The sequence below is a fragment of the Cupressus sempervirens genome, chromosome 4, assembly GCF_028749045.1.
Source record: "Cupressus sempervirens isolate cs-2001-9-10 chromosome 4, ASM2874904v1, whole genome shotgun sequence".
NCBI lineage: Eukaryota > Viridiplantae > Streptophyta > Pinopsida > Cupressales > Cupressaceae > Cupressus > Cupressus sempervirens.
Window position 1 is genome coordinate 907,401,764 of NC_143121.1, and position 18,883 is coordinate 907,420,646.

At 36.2% G+C, this 18,883-nt stretch overlaps 1 protein-coding gene across 3 annotated transcripts in view; it reads left to right on the forward strand.

Annotated features, from left to right (window-relative positions):
- The window catches only part of LOC149564329 (malonyl-CoA decarboxylase family protein), a 292,928-nt gene that overhangs the window by 209,597 nt on the left and 64,448 nt on the right, over positions 1 to 18,883 (forward strand). For all 3 annotated transcript variants that reach the window (XR_016364190.1, XR_016364191.1, XM_089827389.1), the window contains exon 12: positions 5,662 to 5,790. Coding sequence is in view for 1 of the 3 variants with exons in the window: in XM_089827389.1 (XP_089683515.1) it covers positions 5,662 to 5,790 (129 nt within the window). In the remaining 2 variants the exon portion in view is untranslated. The remainder of the gene's footprint in view (positions 1 to 5,661; positions 5,791 to 18,883) is intronic.

Below are 18,883 nucleotides of genomic sequence, written 5' to 3' on the forward strand. Positions count from 1 at the left end.
CCAATTTCAAAAGGCATAAACAACATAATGAAAAAGAACTCGTGTCTTTTATAACTTTTGTGAGAGAACTCATATGCTTTTCCAGCCAATTTGGGATAAATAGATATACGTTTCCCCTTTAATAATTCATCTACTTCAATACTTCAATTTATGTCTTGGCTTAAACTTCTATGAATTAATTGAATAATTAGCCCCTTACAATGATGACTCAGCCCTCAATGCAAGGGAAAGTATAAAGTCAAATTATAATTTTATAATAATCCATTCAATGTTTTAATAATAATTTGCCCACTAAAATAATAATAACTCCCAAAATACTTATCCTTTTAATATGTCATCTGAAATGTGAGTCAAACCTATTATTTCCCACATGATCAAATGCACTTTCCAAGAGTAAAAAGGATCCCTCTCAATCATCACCAAACTTACCATAAATAGTAAGAACATGAAACTAAGCCCAAACAAAGTCCAAATTGAGCCAAACATAGAACAAACTGGGACATACTGAATTGTGGAGGAGACAAGACCCTCCCATGATCGAGCCTTTGCCTCAAAAGTCCCTCTATCCACAATAATTAGCCTACGAGGCAATAATAGGATAACAACTCGTCCTCTCACACTGGCAAAAAAGGGGACATCTTATTATGTTGTGGAATTGAAAGATCCCTGATGGATCTCTTCTGCTGATCTGCTGTAAATTTATATTTTTAAATTTGTTTTCCCTGTTTACTAAAATCTTCTTGCAGAGCCAGACAGAAGTTGCAGAAGGGTTTGATTGTTTTGTATTTTTGATGATTTTCAATAAGTAATAACAGAAGTACAATAACATGAACCAGTTCTGAAAATGTATTCCAAATATATTTAAAACAAAGTCGCTTCAAGCAGATTTTCCTGAATATACGCCTAATAAGTAACCAAATGAAGATTTATAATCATATCCAGATGAATACAACCAACGAAAAAGCCAACCTGAAGGCGTGAATGAGAAATATGAGCCCAGAAAGAAGTTACGGCCAGATTCTAGCTCTTCAAGTGTTGCACGTGGGAAAAATTATGGCTACCAGGCATGGCTGTACAGCGGCAAAGTGCCCACACGTGGATGAAATGTCCAAGCCCCAACTAAAACTTTGACTCAATACTATGTTCCCCCGAAGAAACAATGCACGATCTCCAAGATGCTTCTGACTGCTAAGAATCCAAACCACTATTTTTGGGGGCTACGCCCCAAACAGGCAAAGAAAGAGGGTTTGGCATCCCAAATGCTAAAAGCTCAATCAGAGCCCAAAACCCAAATCCAAAATGTAATATGTCAATAATGCCTTCAAACTTTGTCTTTACCTCCTTATAACCCACCAAACTTAACTCGAACCCTAAAAGTGTCCCCATGCGGCGTTGGGTTATAAAATAATATATTTCTCATTTTTAAAGTGGTCAAGTATCCAAAAAATGACCTTTTTCCCAATAGAAAGAAATTTGTTCACCGAAATGCTCTGAGTCAAAAGAGAAATATTTAGAAAAGTTCAAGACCTTTCCAACAAGCTATTGCACCAAGGGATATTCACTCAGATGAGGCCAGAAAACCCCTTATTACTCCAAAATGGCTATAACTTAGCCTTATTTAAATTATTAAAATGCTAACTTAGGAGAATATTTAAATATATTAAAATATTTCCCAAATAGCAAACTGATAGCCAAAACACCTCTACAAGTTGAAACTAAACTCGTCACCTCCTGTGACTGATGTCGGATAATCTGAAATAACTGACAGTCTCATCCCTCAAAATTAGGGATACTCCTAAAAAATAGGAATGTCTTCGAATCTCCTGAATTTGAAATCATAGAATGATCTCGTAGAGACTCAAGAATATAACCCATCTCCACCTCCTAAAATGTAGGAAACTCCTACAATTAAGAAACTACTCTCAACTGCTCTCCTACTGTCTGAAACTCTAGATCCGAACACAATGTACCTTGACTGAGTCCCTAGACACCACTGCCAACCTATGAGACTCTAATGATAGGCCAACTCTATCGTCTCTAACGTCCACTCTAGAAAGGGGACATGACAATCGTCCCTTCCCGGAGATTTCTTGTCCACAAGCAATGAACAAACTCCTGTTGCGCCACTCTGATATACACTCCTGGGTGTGTGATATGATGCAACACATCAAGGATTGCCCAATCAAATGCACTGCATAGGATAATACCAGGATCCCACACTAGATGAGCGTGTTCCCACAACCGAGGTGGTAACATATTGGAATCCCTATGAGACGGGGCATCAAACAAAACAACACCCAGATTCCAACACCATCTGAACTAGCACCCATCCATCAGGTATAAATAGGGATAACTGGAAACCTCTATCATACCATATCTCTCGACAACCACTGTGATACCACCACAAAAGTAATAATCGTCCAAAGCATCATGTTTGCTAATACCCACATCATCCTGTAACTATGATCCTGGATGAAGTCTCTGTGATATAGATGTGATAGCCCATATCGGAAACTGCTTGACATAATGTTGGATCGTTTGCTCGTCCCACCAACCAATCCTCCCAAACTGCTGAGTCAGGTGCCTACAGTCAATAACTGTATCCTCTGAAGATGGGAGTGCACTATCACAACATGGATAGTATAAGTCCTACTTCAATATCCCCATAGCCTTATGAAGAGCATGAAAATCTGCCATGGAAAATTCTCCACTATCCTGCTCATTAGTCATAAGAGCACTCCGAGTGTAGATAACATCGGTCGAGTGACATCAAAGTGCTCAACCACTATGTCTACCCTCCTATCATCAACCCTGAGTTGTCTAATCAAGCGATGAGGAGTTTGAAAATGATAGTTCTCAGGCATGTATACTACCTCTGAATCTGCGCGATGGTAGAATACTATGTCGGAGTCATGTACATCATTGTAAGGAGTATCCAGTATGCATTCACTAATGCATGTATCCTCATTTATAGTACTGCAACTTTGTACCTCTGAGACCACCTCCTCTGTCAATGATGAAACTGTTGTCACTACACTATGCTCACTCTCATTAGCTCCCCATGTGTCTGCACATACAACCGAATCACAATCTTGGGATTCAATGTCACTATGAGTACACACTACTCTAATTTCTACGGTATGGTCTAAGAAATCAGACTCATCATGACATGAAGTCTCATCACTCACTGCCTCTGAAATGCCTATGTCTAGATTACTCTCTTGTGCAAACTCACCAAAATAATCTTGACCCTCTGTATTACTTGTTGTTCCATCCAAATCAATGCTGGCCTCCTCTTCTGTTGGAAGAAATAAAGATGTAATGGATGATTCCCTTTGTTTCTTTGCATCATCTATCTGATTATGGCATTCTTTGACTTTTTGGTGCTAAAAGGAGCTTGTAGATACCCAGTTATCATCTGCTTCAGGTACACTCATAAATTCTGTAAAAGAGGAGGTTGCGTATCTCTTTAGGAAGAGAACAATACTGATGGTAGCTGCTCATAACTGCAACATTGGATGTCTTGGCAAGAGGCATCTTACTTGTGCTTGTTAACGAACATGAAACCTTAGAGCACCCATTTTTATTTCTAGCCATGATAGGTCTCTGGTCTATTCCAAACCCTTGCCAAATGAATTATCAAAACTTTCTGGCCAGCACCTAGATGTCAAAATGAATTATCAAAACTTTTTATCCAATACCTAGAGGCCAAAATGAATTATCAAAACTTTTTAGCCAATACCCAGATGTTGAAATGAATTATCAAAACTTTTTATCCAATACCCAGACACCAAAATGAATTATCAAAACTTTTTAGCCAGTACCCAGATGCTGAAATGAATTATTGAGACTTTTTCTGAAATCTGTTGTAACAATTTCTCACAAACCCTACAGGTTGGTAGGATGTAAGCTTTGATACCACTGAAAGATCCCTGATGGATCTCTTCTGCTGATTCGTTGTAAATTTATATTTTTAAATTTGTTTTCCCTGTTTATTAAAATTTTCTTGTAGAACTAGACAGAAGTTGCATAAGGGTTTGATTGTTTTGTATTTTTGATGATTTTCAATAAGTAATAACAGAAGTACAATAACATGAACCAGTTCTAAAAATGTATTCAAAATATATTTAAAACAAAGTCACTTCAAGCAAATTTTCCTGAATATACGCCTAATAAGTAACAAAATGAAGATTTATAATCATATCCAGATGAATACAACCAAGGACAAAGCCAACTTGAAGTCGTGAATGAGAAATATGAGCCCAGAAAGAAGTTATGGCCAGATTCCAGCTCTTCAAGTGCTGCACATGGGAAAGAATATGGCTGCGAGGCACGGCTGTACAACTGCAAAGTGCCCACACGTGGATAAAATGTCCAAGCCCCAACTAAAACTCTGACTCAATACTGTGTTCCCCTAAAAAAACAATGCACAATCTCCAAGATGCTTCTAACTGCAAAGAATCCAAACCATTGTTTTGGGGGCTATGTCTCAAACACACAAAGCAAGAGGGTTTGGCGTCCCAAATGCTGAAAACTCAATCAAAGCCCAAAACCCAAATCCAAAATGTAATATGTCAATAATGCCTTCAAACTTTGTCTTTACCTCCTTATAACCCACCAAACTTAGCTCGAACCCTAAAAGTGTCCCCATGTGGCATTGGGTTATAAAATAATATATTTCTCATTTTTTAAGTGGTCAAGTATCCAGAAAATGACCTTTTTTCCCAATAGAATGAAATCCGTTCACCGAAATGCTCTGAGTCAAAAGAGAAATATTTAGAAAAGTTCAAGACCTTTCCAACGAGCTATTACACCAAGGGATATTCACCCAAATGAGGCCAAAACACCCCTTATTACTCCAAAATGGCTATAACTTAGCCTTATTTAAATTATTAAAATGCTAACTTAGGAGAATATTAAAATATTTCCCAAATAGCGAACTAATAGCCAAAACACCTCTACAAGGTGAAACTAAAATTTTCACCTCCTGTGACTGATGCCAGATAATCTGAAATAACTGACAGTCTCATTCCTCAAAATTAGGGATACTCCTCAAAAATAGGAATGTCTCTGAATCTCCCGAAACTGAAACCATAGAATAATCTCGTAGAGACTCAAGAATGTAACCCATCTCCACCTCCTAAAATGTAGGAAACTCCTACAATTAAGGAACTGCTCTCAACTACTCTCCTACTATCTGAAACTCTAGATCCGAACACTATGTACCCTGACTAAGTCCCTAAACACCACTGCCAGCCTACGAGACTCTAATGATAGACCAACTCTATCGTCTCTAATGTCCACTCTAGAAAGGGGAGATGACAGGAATATAGAATATATAAAAATTATTTAAAGTTTTTTAATTCTCTTGACCTTCATTGTGAACAGTCTCTCTTTTTCTTCATGATAATATCCCAATCCTCTGGCTAAAGAGTGTGTGCTATTTTGTAAGATCATTAATCCGAAACACAATCTATGATTTTAACTGGATAAAAGAACACACTGAATTTCTATATCAATAATCTACACTCAGAACATGTGTATCTCTCTCCCTTCAAGCTTCATATATTTTGCATTCTATATTTGTTTTATTGCATCTAGTAATTATTAGCTGATTAGTTTGGCAAATCTTGCTAATATTTAATTGTAAAGGAAATGCAGGAAATTAGATGAAAGCGTAAGTGGCATGGAAGTCTTATTAAAGATCCTAACCTCAAATGGAGACAATTGGACCAATTCTGAGATGCTGTTAGCAGCATTGCAAACTCCTATGATGCGATTATGTACAAGGTAAACATAATCTTGATATGATATGTGAGATTGCTAAGATAATTGTACACTTGGAGTTAATATTGATAAAGCTTGTGCACACTTGATGGTTTCAACATTTTAAAACTGTCAGCACTGTCAAATCCCATCTTCAAACTAATATACATGCTGACAGAGCGTTTAAAATTTGATCTACTTCCAACTTGATGATAAATGGTAGATAGAAATAAAGGGTAAATAAAGATAATTAATGCATTTCACAGATCATTGGTTGTTCTACTGAGTTAAAAATAACTACATGTTGCTGTTCTTGCATGCAGTTTTCAGCATTCCATATAATTTTGTACTAGTTTGTTTTCACCATCTGATCTATAAATGGTAATTACTCAGGCTATCTATTGCAGTAAGCTTGGTAGAGTTGTAGCTTACTTGGCTCATCCCACTTTAAAAAGACATAATGTGAGAATCATAAAAATATAGTTTAATTGTTTAAAAAGGCCACTTACCAGGGAGGTCAACTACTCCTCTTTCATTTTAAGTATCCAAGCATAACTTAAAAAGAAGCTTCAAGTTTCTAATGTTTGTGGTTATTTTAATGATTAGAACTTGTTTTACTGAGCTAGCAAAAATGTTTGGATTATATCTGTATTTCCTTTTCATGATATGTATGTGCTTCATTGTCTATAAATAACACAGTATGAAGACCCTTTGAGCACTTTGAAAAACTTTGCAAACTCCCTAGTGCTTGAGCTGGTCGAGCCAAGTCGACCAGACCTCATGCCAAGTCTGGCCAGCTGGAGAGTACATAGGTGAGTCTTACACCAAGACTGATTGTGTCTTAGTCTTGGAGTCTCGATTCTTGAGCTCAGGCTTTTCTATGCGATGCTTGGGCATAACAGCCTCAGTTCTTAAACTGAAATTTTGTTTTTTTGGGTCATTTTTACTCTTATTCACCTAGTTAGAATCAACATAGCAATAAAATGATTAGATAATAGATTTCTTAAGGAGTCGATGTTGATCAAATCATCAAATAAAACAAATAGAATTTGATGTAGTCGAGAAAAATGTAGACAAATTTGAAGAAACAATATATCATCATATTGATATTGACTTGCCTATTAATTCAAGATCCCTTGCAATTCTGAATTTAATTTTTCAGATTTCTTCATTTGAGAATTTTGTCAAACACTTTGCATGCAAGGAATATATTGTTGATCTCATTCTTCCTAAATACCAAACTTCAATTGATAACAATAGATGCGCTTGCAAAAACTCCAAAATATATCACAAAAAATATGCCAATGTAATTTAAAGTGTATAAGCATTGGTTTAAAGGAGAAAGTATGCATCTACAATAACATGACATTAGGATCAATGATGTTCTAACCCTTTTAAAATGACAGCTTTATGATATAAAATTATGATATAAATCAGATTACAGTGCTTCCACAACTGACTACTAAATGTCTACAAATGCCCTAAAAGTATTCATATCTAACCTTGGGAACAATGCAAGATATAAAGAAATGGGAACCTGGAAACTGCCCAAATTATCTAGTTGTCACTATAGCAATGGTACTGTAACTGTAGCACTATAGTGACGACACATGAATCAACAACACTGTTCACCTTTAACTATAGGAAAGTCTTCCAAACTCTTCCAAAATCATTACCCCAAATATCCTAGCACTACCGCAATATGTCTGAAATTAATATCAGACTTATTTCTTCAATCTTTCTCCACAATCTGGCCCTAAGCCACAAACTTGTCACAATGAAAAGATTGATTTGTCTTCTCCAATAGTTGCGACCTTTCAGAAGATCTTTCACCCTTTGTTATGTGAGTCAATGGGAGTGTTTGTTACCAATGACCAATGTAGCAAACTATAGAAACCCTTGGCTCCACAAGTTATCAAGAAAAGTAGATAGCAACACTTTTGATATCCAACAATGAGGCTTCCTTCCCTATTTATTCTTTTCTTCCAAGAGGTTAGCCTCCTAGAAGAAATAAAAATAAGATTCAATTTCACTTTATAGAAGATTCGCCTTTTTTCCTAATAATATTTAATTGCACTTTAAAGTAATATTAAAATATAATTAATATCAAGTGCAAATAATATCATAGGCTACAAGACGTCCGTGGTTCCAGAAAGTTTGTGGTTGTAGGGAGACTGTGGCTACTGTATGAAACTGTCCACACAACCCTCTCCTCAACACTTTAGCCTTCGAGGGTCCAATGATAGGCCAAACTCCATTAAATTTGAGCATTGGTGAGAAGGGGACATTATAGTCTATCCTCCCTGAAATCACTTGTCCCCAAGCAACCTCAACTCTAGATGCTGCAAAATCTCCTCACCTTCCCAAAAGCATCCTCACTCGACAAGTCCTTCCATTTGATCAAATATTCCCTAATAAATCGTATCCTTGACCGTTTCTCCATGACATCCAATATAGCCTTAGGTACCAAAATCAACTTACCCTCTTCATCTAAGGGCGGTAGAGTTGTGGAAGGAACCACACAATGTCCTAATGCCTTCTTGAGGCGTGACACATGAAAAACATTATGGACCTTACTATCAGTTGGTAACTCCAATTCATAAGGTACCTCACCTATATTCTAATGATCTTGAAAGGTTTGTGGTATCATGGCTTGAGCTTCTATGCACCATTCGTTTTGAGTGTGGATTAGCCATAAGGCTGCAGCATCAAGTACACCATATCCCCTACCTCGAATGAATGCTCAACTCTTTTCTGATTTGCATATTGCTTCTGTTGGTTTTGTGATTTTTGAATATTCTCCTTGAGAGCCCTCTTAATATATTTATTTTCCTATGGCATATTTCTAGAACTTGGCATTCTACTATTAGTCATCAATAAATCCAGAAAGTTGGGTGTCGCATAACCATACAAGATCATAAATGGTGTCCTTTGAAAAGTAAGATGGTAGGCGGTGTTGTAGTAGTACCTGTTAAGGCATATCCACTTAACTCACCCCTTTTGTTGTCCTGCAATGTAGTTCCTAAGATATCCTTCACCCATTTGTTGACTATTTCTATCTGACCATCAATTTGTGGGTGGTAACTAGTACTCGGAGTGAGATCATTCCCCAATAATTTAAAGACCTCCTACCAAAAATGACTCATGAACCAATGGTCTTTATCACTAACAATGCTCAATGGCAGCCCATGCAATCAGAATATCTCACGGGAAAACACTTTTGTGACTTGTGAGGCATATTTAGTTAAATGATCAAGCGTCACATTAATACAATCTTTGTCCTGGGCTTTTAGCAATATTATAATGAAATCCATAGATATGCATTCCCACTTTTTGTTAGGAATTGGAAGTGGTTGCAGTAAGCCAACAAGGTATGTATGATCCTATTTATTTTGCTGGAAAAGAAGACATTTTTTGACATAGAGAAGAACATCCGATTCAGCCCCTTCCAAGTAAACCTGTCTCATATCTGTTTATAAGTTTTGAAGTACTCGTGACGTCCAATCATAGGTGTATCATGAAAAGGTCTTAGCATTATTTTTTTCACCTTAGATCATGGAGTCAAAATGATCCTCTCTATAAGTTATAAGATCATTTACAATTGGATATTTTTCATCCTGTACCAAATCCTCAATTATACCTGAAGCTCAACAGTCCTTGGCATACTATGCTATAATCAAATGTTTCCAATCCTTTTGAGATCTCATCCTTGGAGCTCAAATGAAGATGGCAAGATAAAGCATCAACAAGTACATTTTGTATTCCTTTGACTAAGGAAATATCAAAGTCATAAGATTGCAACTTGCTCACCCATTTCTTTTGGAGGTCATTAAGAAATGTCTGCCCTAGCAAATGTCTCAAGCTATAATGGTTTGTTTTAGGAACAAATTTAGTGCACACAAGTGTTGCTTGAACTTGGAAAATGCATGCATAATAGCCAACATCTCCTTGTCATATATACTGTAGCTCCTCTGAGGACCTTTCAACTTTCTACTTTCAAATGCAATCAAATGTCTGTCTTACATAAGGACTACTTCAATTCTATCACCTGAAGTATCACATTGTAGTTGAAAGGGTTTCGAAAATTTTGGTAATGCAAGTTCTGGACAATTGCTCATATGATGTTTGAACATCTCAAACTAGTCTTGTACATATTGAGTCCAAATGAAAGCTCTCTTCTTGGCTAGATCTGCAAGTGATGCTACATGCCGTGAATATCCATTAACAAATTGATATAATGCTAGGTTAGTTTGCTCTTTTAGTCCTTACTTACTAGGATTTCCTTAGGCTTTTTCTCAGCCTATTAGGGTTCCGTCCTTACCCTAATCCCTAGAGGATCTCTATCCTATCCTCACACCACTCACTACCTAGTTACACCAATGATTTTAGTTCTTTCTCCAAATATCTCTTTAAGCTCACTTGCTAACCTTCTTCCTTGGTCTTTCTTGACCCATTTTCAAAATCTTGTATAGGGAGGGGCTCTTACAAGTGGTGTAAGACTTCTCCTAGTCTTCTGGACATCAATCTGACAAGTCAGCATCAAGTTCTTTACTCCTAAGCCAAAATTGCCACAAATAGGGCTACTAGAATTAGCCCTCCAACTTGAGTTTTTGGGCTTTAGTCTTAATTTTTCCCAAAAGAGGTGGCAAACAAACACTTTTGAAAAATCTCAAAGATTTTGTGGGTATGTCCGTACACCAGAAAGCAACTTTTATGCAACAGGTCTAACTAGGGCATGATCTTTCCCCCTACAAAACTTGTCATGAAACCTTTTCCTTTGGCAAATGCTGACGCTACTCACCCCTCCTCATTCTACAACACTTGGTTGAACTCTCCAATACATTCAAACCCCAAAAACACTCTCCCAATGCTGTGATCACCTAACCAAGTACAATAGACTTGCCTAGGGCATCACTTCTGAAAAGCTTGCCATGCTTTCCAGGGCCCCAAAACTTATATACAATATGTACATTAGCTCTACTCCCATGTCCCCTAAAGCCATGAAGAACTCACTGTAGGAACTCATGGAGGAGCCATTATTGGTCAGAGAGCCAAAACTGGATCAGCACACAGGGTATCTACAAATGAATTTTAAAACCTATTTAACTAAACAACTACAAACTTGCAACCTAAATAGAAAAGTATTGTAATGATAAGATCCAACACCAAATTGAATGCTTCAATCCATTATTCTGTACAGGCAATCAATAAAGCTCTAAAAATTGCCAAAGTTGCACTGCAAATCGTAAATTTAATTGCACAAGATTGCTAACTAGAACACCCAACCCTTGGGATGTGTTTATTTGGTGATTTTATACCTTCCCAAAGAGGTTGCAGGCAGTTGGAAAAACCACCAACCTCTTTGCATTTTGCAACTTTTTGCCAAAAAGTTGCACAACCTTGACAACTTTTTTGCATCTTTGAGCATCTTTGCCCTCCTTCACTTGGGAACTTCCAAACCTGTCCAGATTGACCCATAAATGATGTCTAGGCATGATTTAGCCTCCAGGGCATCACTTTACATGATTTAAGCCATTTTTGCCTACTTGACAACTTTTGCACAATTGTTGCATAATTGACATCTTTTCCCTTTCTAGCTTCCAAATGACATGTTAGGTGTTCAAATCCATGTCAAAGGATGAAAACACATCATGGACGACAAGATGGGTTAAAACCACACTTTCCTCATACCTTCAAGGTTCTAGACCAAAGCCTCCTAACACAAGCTACACTCACAAACATACCAACACCACCTACCTAGAAACAACTGCAACTCAAAAAGATGACCTTGCAAAGGTCCAAACTCACTCACACCCCTAGCTTGGCTAAATTCAGTACATGCCAAAAATCCAAACCAACAAGAAACCAAAATGAGGACTTTGACTAGTTGCCCCTGCACCATACTCCCCCAAACAAAAAGAAGTTAATCCATCCTTGGATTGAGTAGGTTGGGATCAATGCTCAATCTTCTGATGTTTGTCTCTTTAAGCCAGGTAGCATCAGCATCATCCTTGCCCAACCATTTGACAAGATGTTCCAAGTAGTCCTTGTTCCTAGTCTTTTTATAAACCCTGGAGTCCAATATCCTATCTGCTTGCAGAGGTGGAGTGTAATATCCCCACTTCTTCAATAAAAGAATTCAACAATAAAAGAACAAATAATAAATTATGATATAATTTAAGAATATAATAAATTAATTAATAAAGTATATTATATAGTATATTAAATCAATATTATGATTTGTATGTTATTTGAAATAAACAAATACAATATTATTAGTGTGATAATAATTATATAATAAATTACTATTATATTAATTATATATAATAGTATATTGAAAAATATATGCATTTGCTTGAGAAAAAGCAAAATTTGGGATGGGAGGACTGTAATGTTCTCGTTATGAATAAATCATTTATCAAACTATTGTTAATGGGCCGATTGATTTAATATATTGTGGACCCATTTTTGTTTTGTCTCCGTAGTTTGTGTCACTGTCGGCTATCTTTGTACACCCTCACAAATTTTTCTCGACAGGTATTTAAGCACAGCTTGTAGGTAGTCTTTAGGTATGCAATTTGAATTATACTTCTTGTACTTGGAATTCCTGTTGGAGTTCTTTGTTGTTCGTCATTTCAGAAGTGAAAAGACCTTCCCTATTGGCCTTGTCTGATTTCAGTGGGATTCAACCCTCACCCTATTCTGTCCCCTGTAATACTTTGTTCGGATCTGGCAAGTTGGAGCACCATCATATTGTGAATTGAAGGGATCACTGTGATTAATTTAATCTACTCTCTTGTGTTGGGAAAATTCAATCTTTTGCAACAATTTGTGTTTCTTTTGGCATCGAGTCTGTTAACACACCATCTATACATTCAATCTGAACACCTCCCCACACTCACCGTATGGCTTCCACTCGGCAGCAAACTTCATTCTGTACGGCTCTCCATAGACCGTACGGCCCTTCCGTACAACCTTCCATTACCCTTCCGCGAGTCATCTACACCATCAACTCCTTGTATTTTTCCTTCCTTACACCATACGGCCACTAGGTAGAGTCCATACGACCTCTCCCATTCATCCTACCGTATGGCTATCAAGTATACTGTATGACCTTGCTTTCATGTACGGCATCTCCCTTCACTCTCACCATACAACCATCAAGTATACTGTACAGCTTGGGTAGCAACTGTTTGTGGTCACCGAACAATACTAGTATCACTCTTCTGTTGTACATCCATTGCCATACACATATTGCAGACTACACAGTATTGTTTGAGTTGCATCCAACTAGCATCCGAAGGTCAAGAACATTACACATTTTACATTACTTGGTTTGGAAGTCTAGCAAAAAAGACATAGTATCATTCTAAATCAAGAGAAGTATACTATTGATGTCTACACTTATTGAAATCAACTTACATAAATTAAAGGAGGGAGAAACAGAGTCAAAATTTGCAGATCTTACTCTCTGCAGATAGATTATTGGATCATTGATGTACTTGGTTAACACAAGACCTGACATTTGTTATGCAGTAAATGCTCTAAGTTTGTTTATGTGCGAACCAAAGGAGATATATCTTGTTATTGCGAAGCATATATTGAGATATCTTCAAGGTGTTATTGGATATGTTCTAAATTACAAAAATGTAGACCTAGATCTACATGGATACTCTGATTCAGATAGGGTTGGAAGTCTAGCTGATTGGAAAAGACATCAAGATGTTGGTTCAGTTTAGGATCAACTATGATCTCTTGGATCAGCAAGAAATAGTCCTCAGTGGCACAAAGTTCAACAAAAGCCAAGTACATTGCAGCCTCTATGGGAGCAAGAAAAGTAGTTTGGCTTCAGAAATTGCATGTAGGGCTATTTGGTGAGACCCAAAATCCTACTGTTATCCACTATGACAATAAAAGTTGTAATAAGCTTTCAGTGAACCCAGTGTTCAATGATAGATCAAAGCATATAGAGTTTTCTTACCACTCTGTGAGAGACATTGTAGAAAGGAATGTGATCCAGTTGGAGAATATTAGTACAAGTGATCAAACAATAGACATTCTCATCAAACCTCTCTAGAGAGTTAAAGTTGGACACTTCAAGAAGAAACTTGGTATGGTTGAAATGTAAATTATTATTGAGATTGAGTGTCAAATTGTTTATTTGTACTAATATACATATATATAATGTGTAAACTCTTTTGTCATATGTGTGACTCTGTGACTTTATGGGCCCCCTGTGTACATTATTGAGAGGTGATCTTTTTGATAATGAACACTTGTATTTGACATTGTAAGGTGATGACTTTACAATGATTAGTATCACTATCATGAAGGATATCATGTGACTTGATATCCATAGATATGTCATCATAGTATTGCTTGGACATTTTGATAGCTATCACGAGACTTGATATCAGTTGAAGATCATTATGATCCTTATGAGATAATCAAGATTATTAGGATCTTAATTTTTTCAAGGCCTAGAGAGCTTGCATACAACCTATTACTCTAGATAGGACAAGATGGTTGTCTTTTATAATCCAAGATTGGATTTTATTCAAAGGTAGCCAATTGTGCATTTCGAAGAGTTCCATGAGGGAGAACCTAATCACTAAGAAGCTTAGTGGAGGATTAGTTGGATATTTGGTTGAAATAAAACCATTGCTCTAGTTAGTGAGCATTATTATTAGCCACGGTTGCAATAAGGTGTTGAGAAGGTTGTGCAAAGTTGTAGAATATATCAAATGGCAAAAGGAACCAAGAAGACTAGAGGGTTATATCAACCGTACTTGTACCATAGAGGCTACCAGAGGATATTAATATGGACTTTGTTCTTGTTTTTCCAAGGACTAAGAGAGGGCGTGACTCTATTTTTGTGGTAGTGGATAGATTCTCAAAGATGGCATATTTCATTTCTTGTAAAAAGATTAATGATGTTCATGGGGCAGAATTATTTTTTTGAGAAGTGGTGAGACAACATAATATCAAAGAGCAAAGTTTCAGATCAAGACACTAAGTTTGTTGGGTACTTTTGGAGGAATTTGTGGAAAAATCTAACGATGGATTTGTAGTTCATCTTAGTACATCATCCACAAACTAAAAGAAAAACAAAGTGATGAAGAGGAGATTGGGGAATTGGTTAAGAGCCTTAGTTGGAGATAAACCAAAAGGGTGGGATTTGATATTACTACAAGCAAAATTTGCATACAATAATTCTATCAAAGGGGCTCTAGTAAATCACCATTCCAAATCATATATGGAAATAGTCATAGAAATGCTCTAGAATTAAGGTACTTGGACAAAGGAGAGACGACAGTGTCAAAGGTAGACTTTGCAGAGCACATGAAGAACTTACCTGATGAATTGAGGAAGTATGTAATAACCCCAACCGGTTATAACTTCGTCAAATACCAATTTCTCTTATAGTTCAATTGTTTGACATTTCGTCAAACACTTTGTAAGCAAACTCTGATACCACTGTAATAACCCTGTTTGGTTATAGCTAAATCAAGCATCAATTTCATTCACTTTTCAATGGTTTGACATTTGTCAAACACTTGGCAAGCAACCCAATTACCACTGAATATATGATGTCTTAAATTTTCAAACACAATATCAAGATGTATCACAAACTGATCACAAATTTATTTAATTTTTGCCTAATAAGTTTTGCATAAATAAATACCAAATGCCAATAAACAATTCTGAAATGATTCACATCAGCCTCTAAATTCATTCATTGACAAGCCATACAGCAATATAATGCAAAGGGAATTTAGTTGTTGACTAATTGCTATAAATCATAATTTGAAGCCAGCTTGTTATACTTTCAAACTATGTAATATAAAGTAGATTTTACAAATTAAGAACCTGGTCTTTGCCATTGAATGTAATAGCAAAGTCAAACTGAAAGCCACCTAATCCAATTTCAATCTGGCATTCACAGTCTATCCTTACAAATGATGCCCAAAACTGATATAGAAATCACGCGAAACACAAGAACCCTTGTCATTCAAATCTAACACACTAAGCTTGATGCAAATCGAACAAACTGGGATATCCAGAATTACCAAACTCCAATTTGCAAACTAAGCCCTTGCCTCACAACAAAGAAATTATAATATTCAATTGTATAAATACTCCTTAGCCACAGTTAATACAGAAAGAGGAGACAATAATAAAACTCAAAAATCCACAATACCTCAGCTATGGATTCTTAGAATTAAATCTACAATACTTCAGCTGTAGATCCCAAACCCTTATACTTCAGCAAGGGCACAAACTTCAAACTTAGAAATGTCACAAAGAGAACAAGAGCAAAATAAGATAATCAAATAATTGGATGCTTGTCTCATCAAATGTCCTCATATTTATAATCTCCAAATGACGCCAGTTTCCCAAAAGAACTCCACTTACACAACATTAAAATATAATTGTCATTAATATAGTTTCTTAATTGCTTTTGGCTCCAAAAATGACCTTTTCCACCATAACTTAATATTTTGTCACGCAAGGCCACTGTTTCTTGTTCCCACAATTTAAAACTTTTCATTCTAGTTCCAATGAGCTATGATACTGAGGTGACCAACCAACAACACCAACAAAAATAGCAACCTCGGCATAGTTAGATGAATAATAATAATAATTCACCCGTCATGCGAAAACAACTGAAGAAGCATTAGAAGCAAAATCTGACGACGCCAAAGTAATCCTAATGGTGAAAGACGATGAATGAACCTGACAGGGTGACTTATTATAAATAGACGCTCACTCCAAGATTCTTGGACCCTAAACTGGAAGCTCGAAATAAAAATTGAGAGCATCACACAACTCCTTTAACTCAACTGAGCTCATTGGAACCAACAGTTTGACTTACTATAAATAGTAAGTCCCTCAAATGGAGCCAAAACACACCATAGGCTGCTGAAAAACCTATAACCCCACAACTGAGACCCTCAAATCCCACTGTTAGCTCAGAAGGGTGAACTGACCAAGCCAACTACAGGAACCTGTTAAAAAAGAGGATATTAGAAATTATATTAATATAATGAATATTCAATACGAGGCTAAGGAAAATAAAAAAAATGAGACAAGGAATTTTAGATTGGAGATGAAGTCATGGTTTGTTTGAGGAAGGAAAGGTTTCTAGTGGGAACATACAATAAGTTGAAAATGAAGAAGTTTGGACAATGCAAAATTTTGAGGAAGCATCATTCAGGAATGTTTGTGAAGTAAAGTTGCCCAGTGAACTCAATATTTTATCATTGTTCAATATTTTAGATTTGATATGATATCATGCAGGAAGTATTGAAGGGAGATAACAAAAGCAGCATGGAATATCCCAACACCTACTTTAGCTATAGAGGAGATAAAAGACATTGGATAGTTGTGTTGGCAAAAGCACAAGAAAAGAGACATATAAAGATTATCTAATCAAATGTAAAGGAAAGCTTGTTGAAAATTCATTATGGCTATCAAAGGAAGAGGATGACCCCCTTTCTTTTTCTCTATACACTTGAGATTTGATGAGGTCACTTCTCAAATTACTCCATTTGTCTGATGCAGCAGCATCTAATGTGTAAGAGAAATCTTGCATCACCCAAAAATATTGTCTAGTTTTTCTATAAGCACTATCTCTAGGAAGGATTTCTATCTGTTTTAGCAAGTTTACTATTTTTAGTAAGTTTCTCATTTGAGCACATATTATTCTAATTGCTTTCCTGAAGGTTCACTTTGTATATATAAGCCCGCCAATAAAGTTTCCTGGCAAAATCAAGTCTAGTTTTGAAACTATTGAATTTTTTATTTTGGCGAGGTGGTACAAAAACTTTGTACTACCAGTTTTGAAGGGTTTAGAGGCTTTGAAAAGGGGGTAAAAATTTAATCAAGTAGTGCTTCACCACCCTAAACTATAGAGTGCTTTGAGAGGTTTTTGAAAAGTGATTATAATAGACAATTGGGTTAATTGTTCACAAGATATAGCCTCTGGAAGGCACGCTACTTTGGGAAGGAAAAAAAATCCTTCAAACACTCATTTGAGTTCCGAAAACCCTTTGGGGCATATTCCAATGCAAAGAAAAATAAGTAATAATAATATAATGGTTGGCCAACCACCAAAAACCTTCTAGGGTGGTTAAACTTATTAATATAAGAAGATAATTAGGGTTATCTAGGGGATTTTTGATGATGCATAAGGTGGCTCTAGCTTGTAGATTATTGTAATGAAAATGCCCATGTAGCTGTAGCATGTTATATTTTTTTAATTGTAATTTCATTGAAGATAATAAAAAGAAAGTGTTTATGCATTTGCAATTGTTTGGTTTTTGCAATTTTTTGTTTATTTTTCTATTGCGGTGTATGTATTAGTGTTAATAAGAGGAGTCTCCTTCATTATGGAGTTAACAAAGTTGGTGCAATATTTGACTTTTCTTCTTTCAAAGGGTTTTTAGGAGGTCATTTGTTTGGGTAGGATGATGTTTTCAGAAGATAGTACTATAAATCTCCTAGGTTGACTTGGGACCTCAAGATCATTCTTGTTTATAGTCTAGATCAGTCTGCTGATTGTGTAGTTGCTTTGGCATTGTTTGACGACAAGCAGTCTTTAGGAACGGTGGACCATAACGTTCCCATTTATGGGTTCTCTTATATCGTAGCTTGTGTTGGATTCCTGGGTTGGTGTCAGCAAGATGAATATTTGGTGTCACAATTGTGTTTAGATGGATTAGTGGGAGATGAATGACACTTTCTAGAGTAACTTTGGACAGCTTGTTTCAGACTTTCTTTTTTTAGTAAGTAGTTTTTGTAATTGTTGGTTTGCACACCAATTAGTCAATTAGGAATTTTGGATGGATTACCCTTTTTAGTATGTGTTGTTTTGGGTGCCATCTATTTTTGTTAACTAGTCATAGCTTCAATTTGTGATATCAATTTCAGGTTTTCATTAGTTTGGGCTATCTTTTAGCATATTATAATTTATAAATGTTATCCTGGGTAATTGATCTTAGCCTCTTCCTTCCTTTAGCTTCAAAGTGTAAAGTCTTTAGTTACTTGGCAAATTTCCTAAGGTTGGGAAATGCTATTTTACTATTTCACTAAAATGTTTTAATAAAGTGACTCT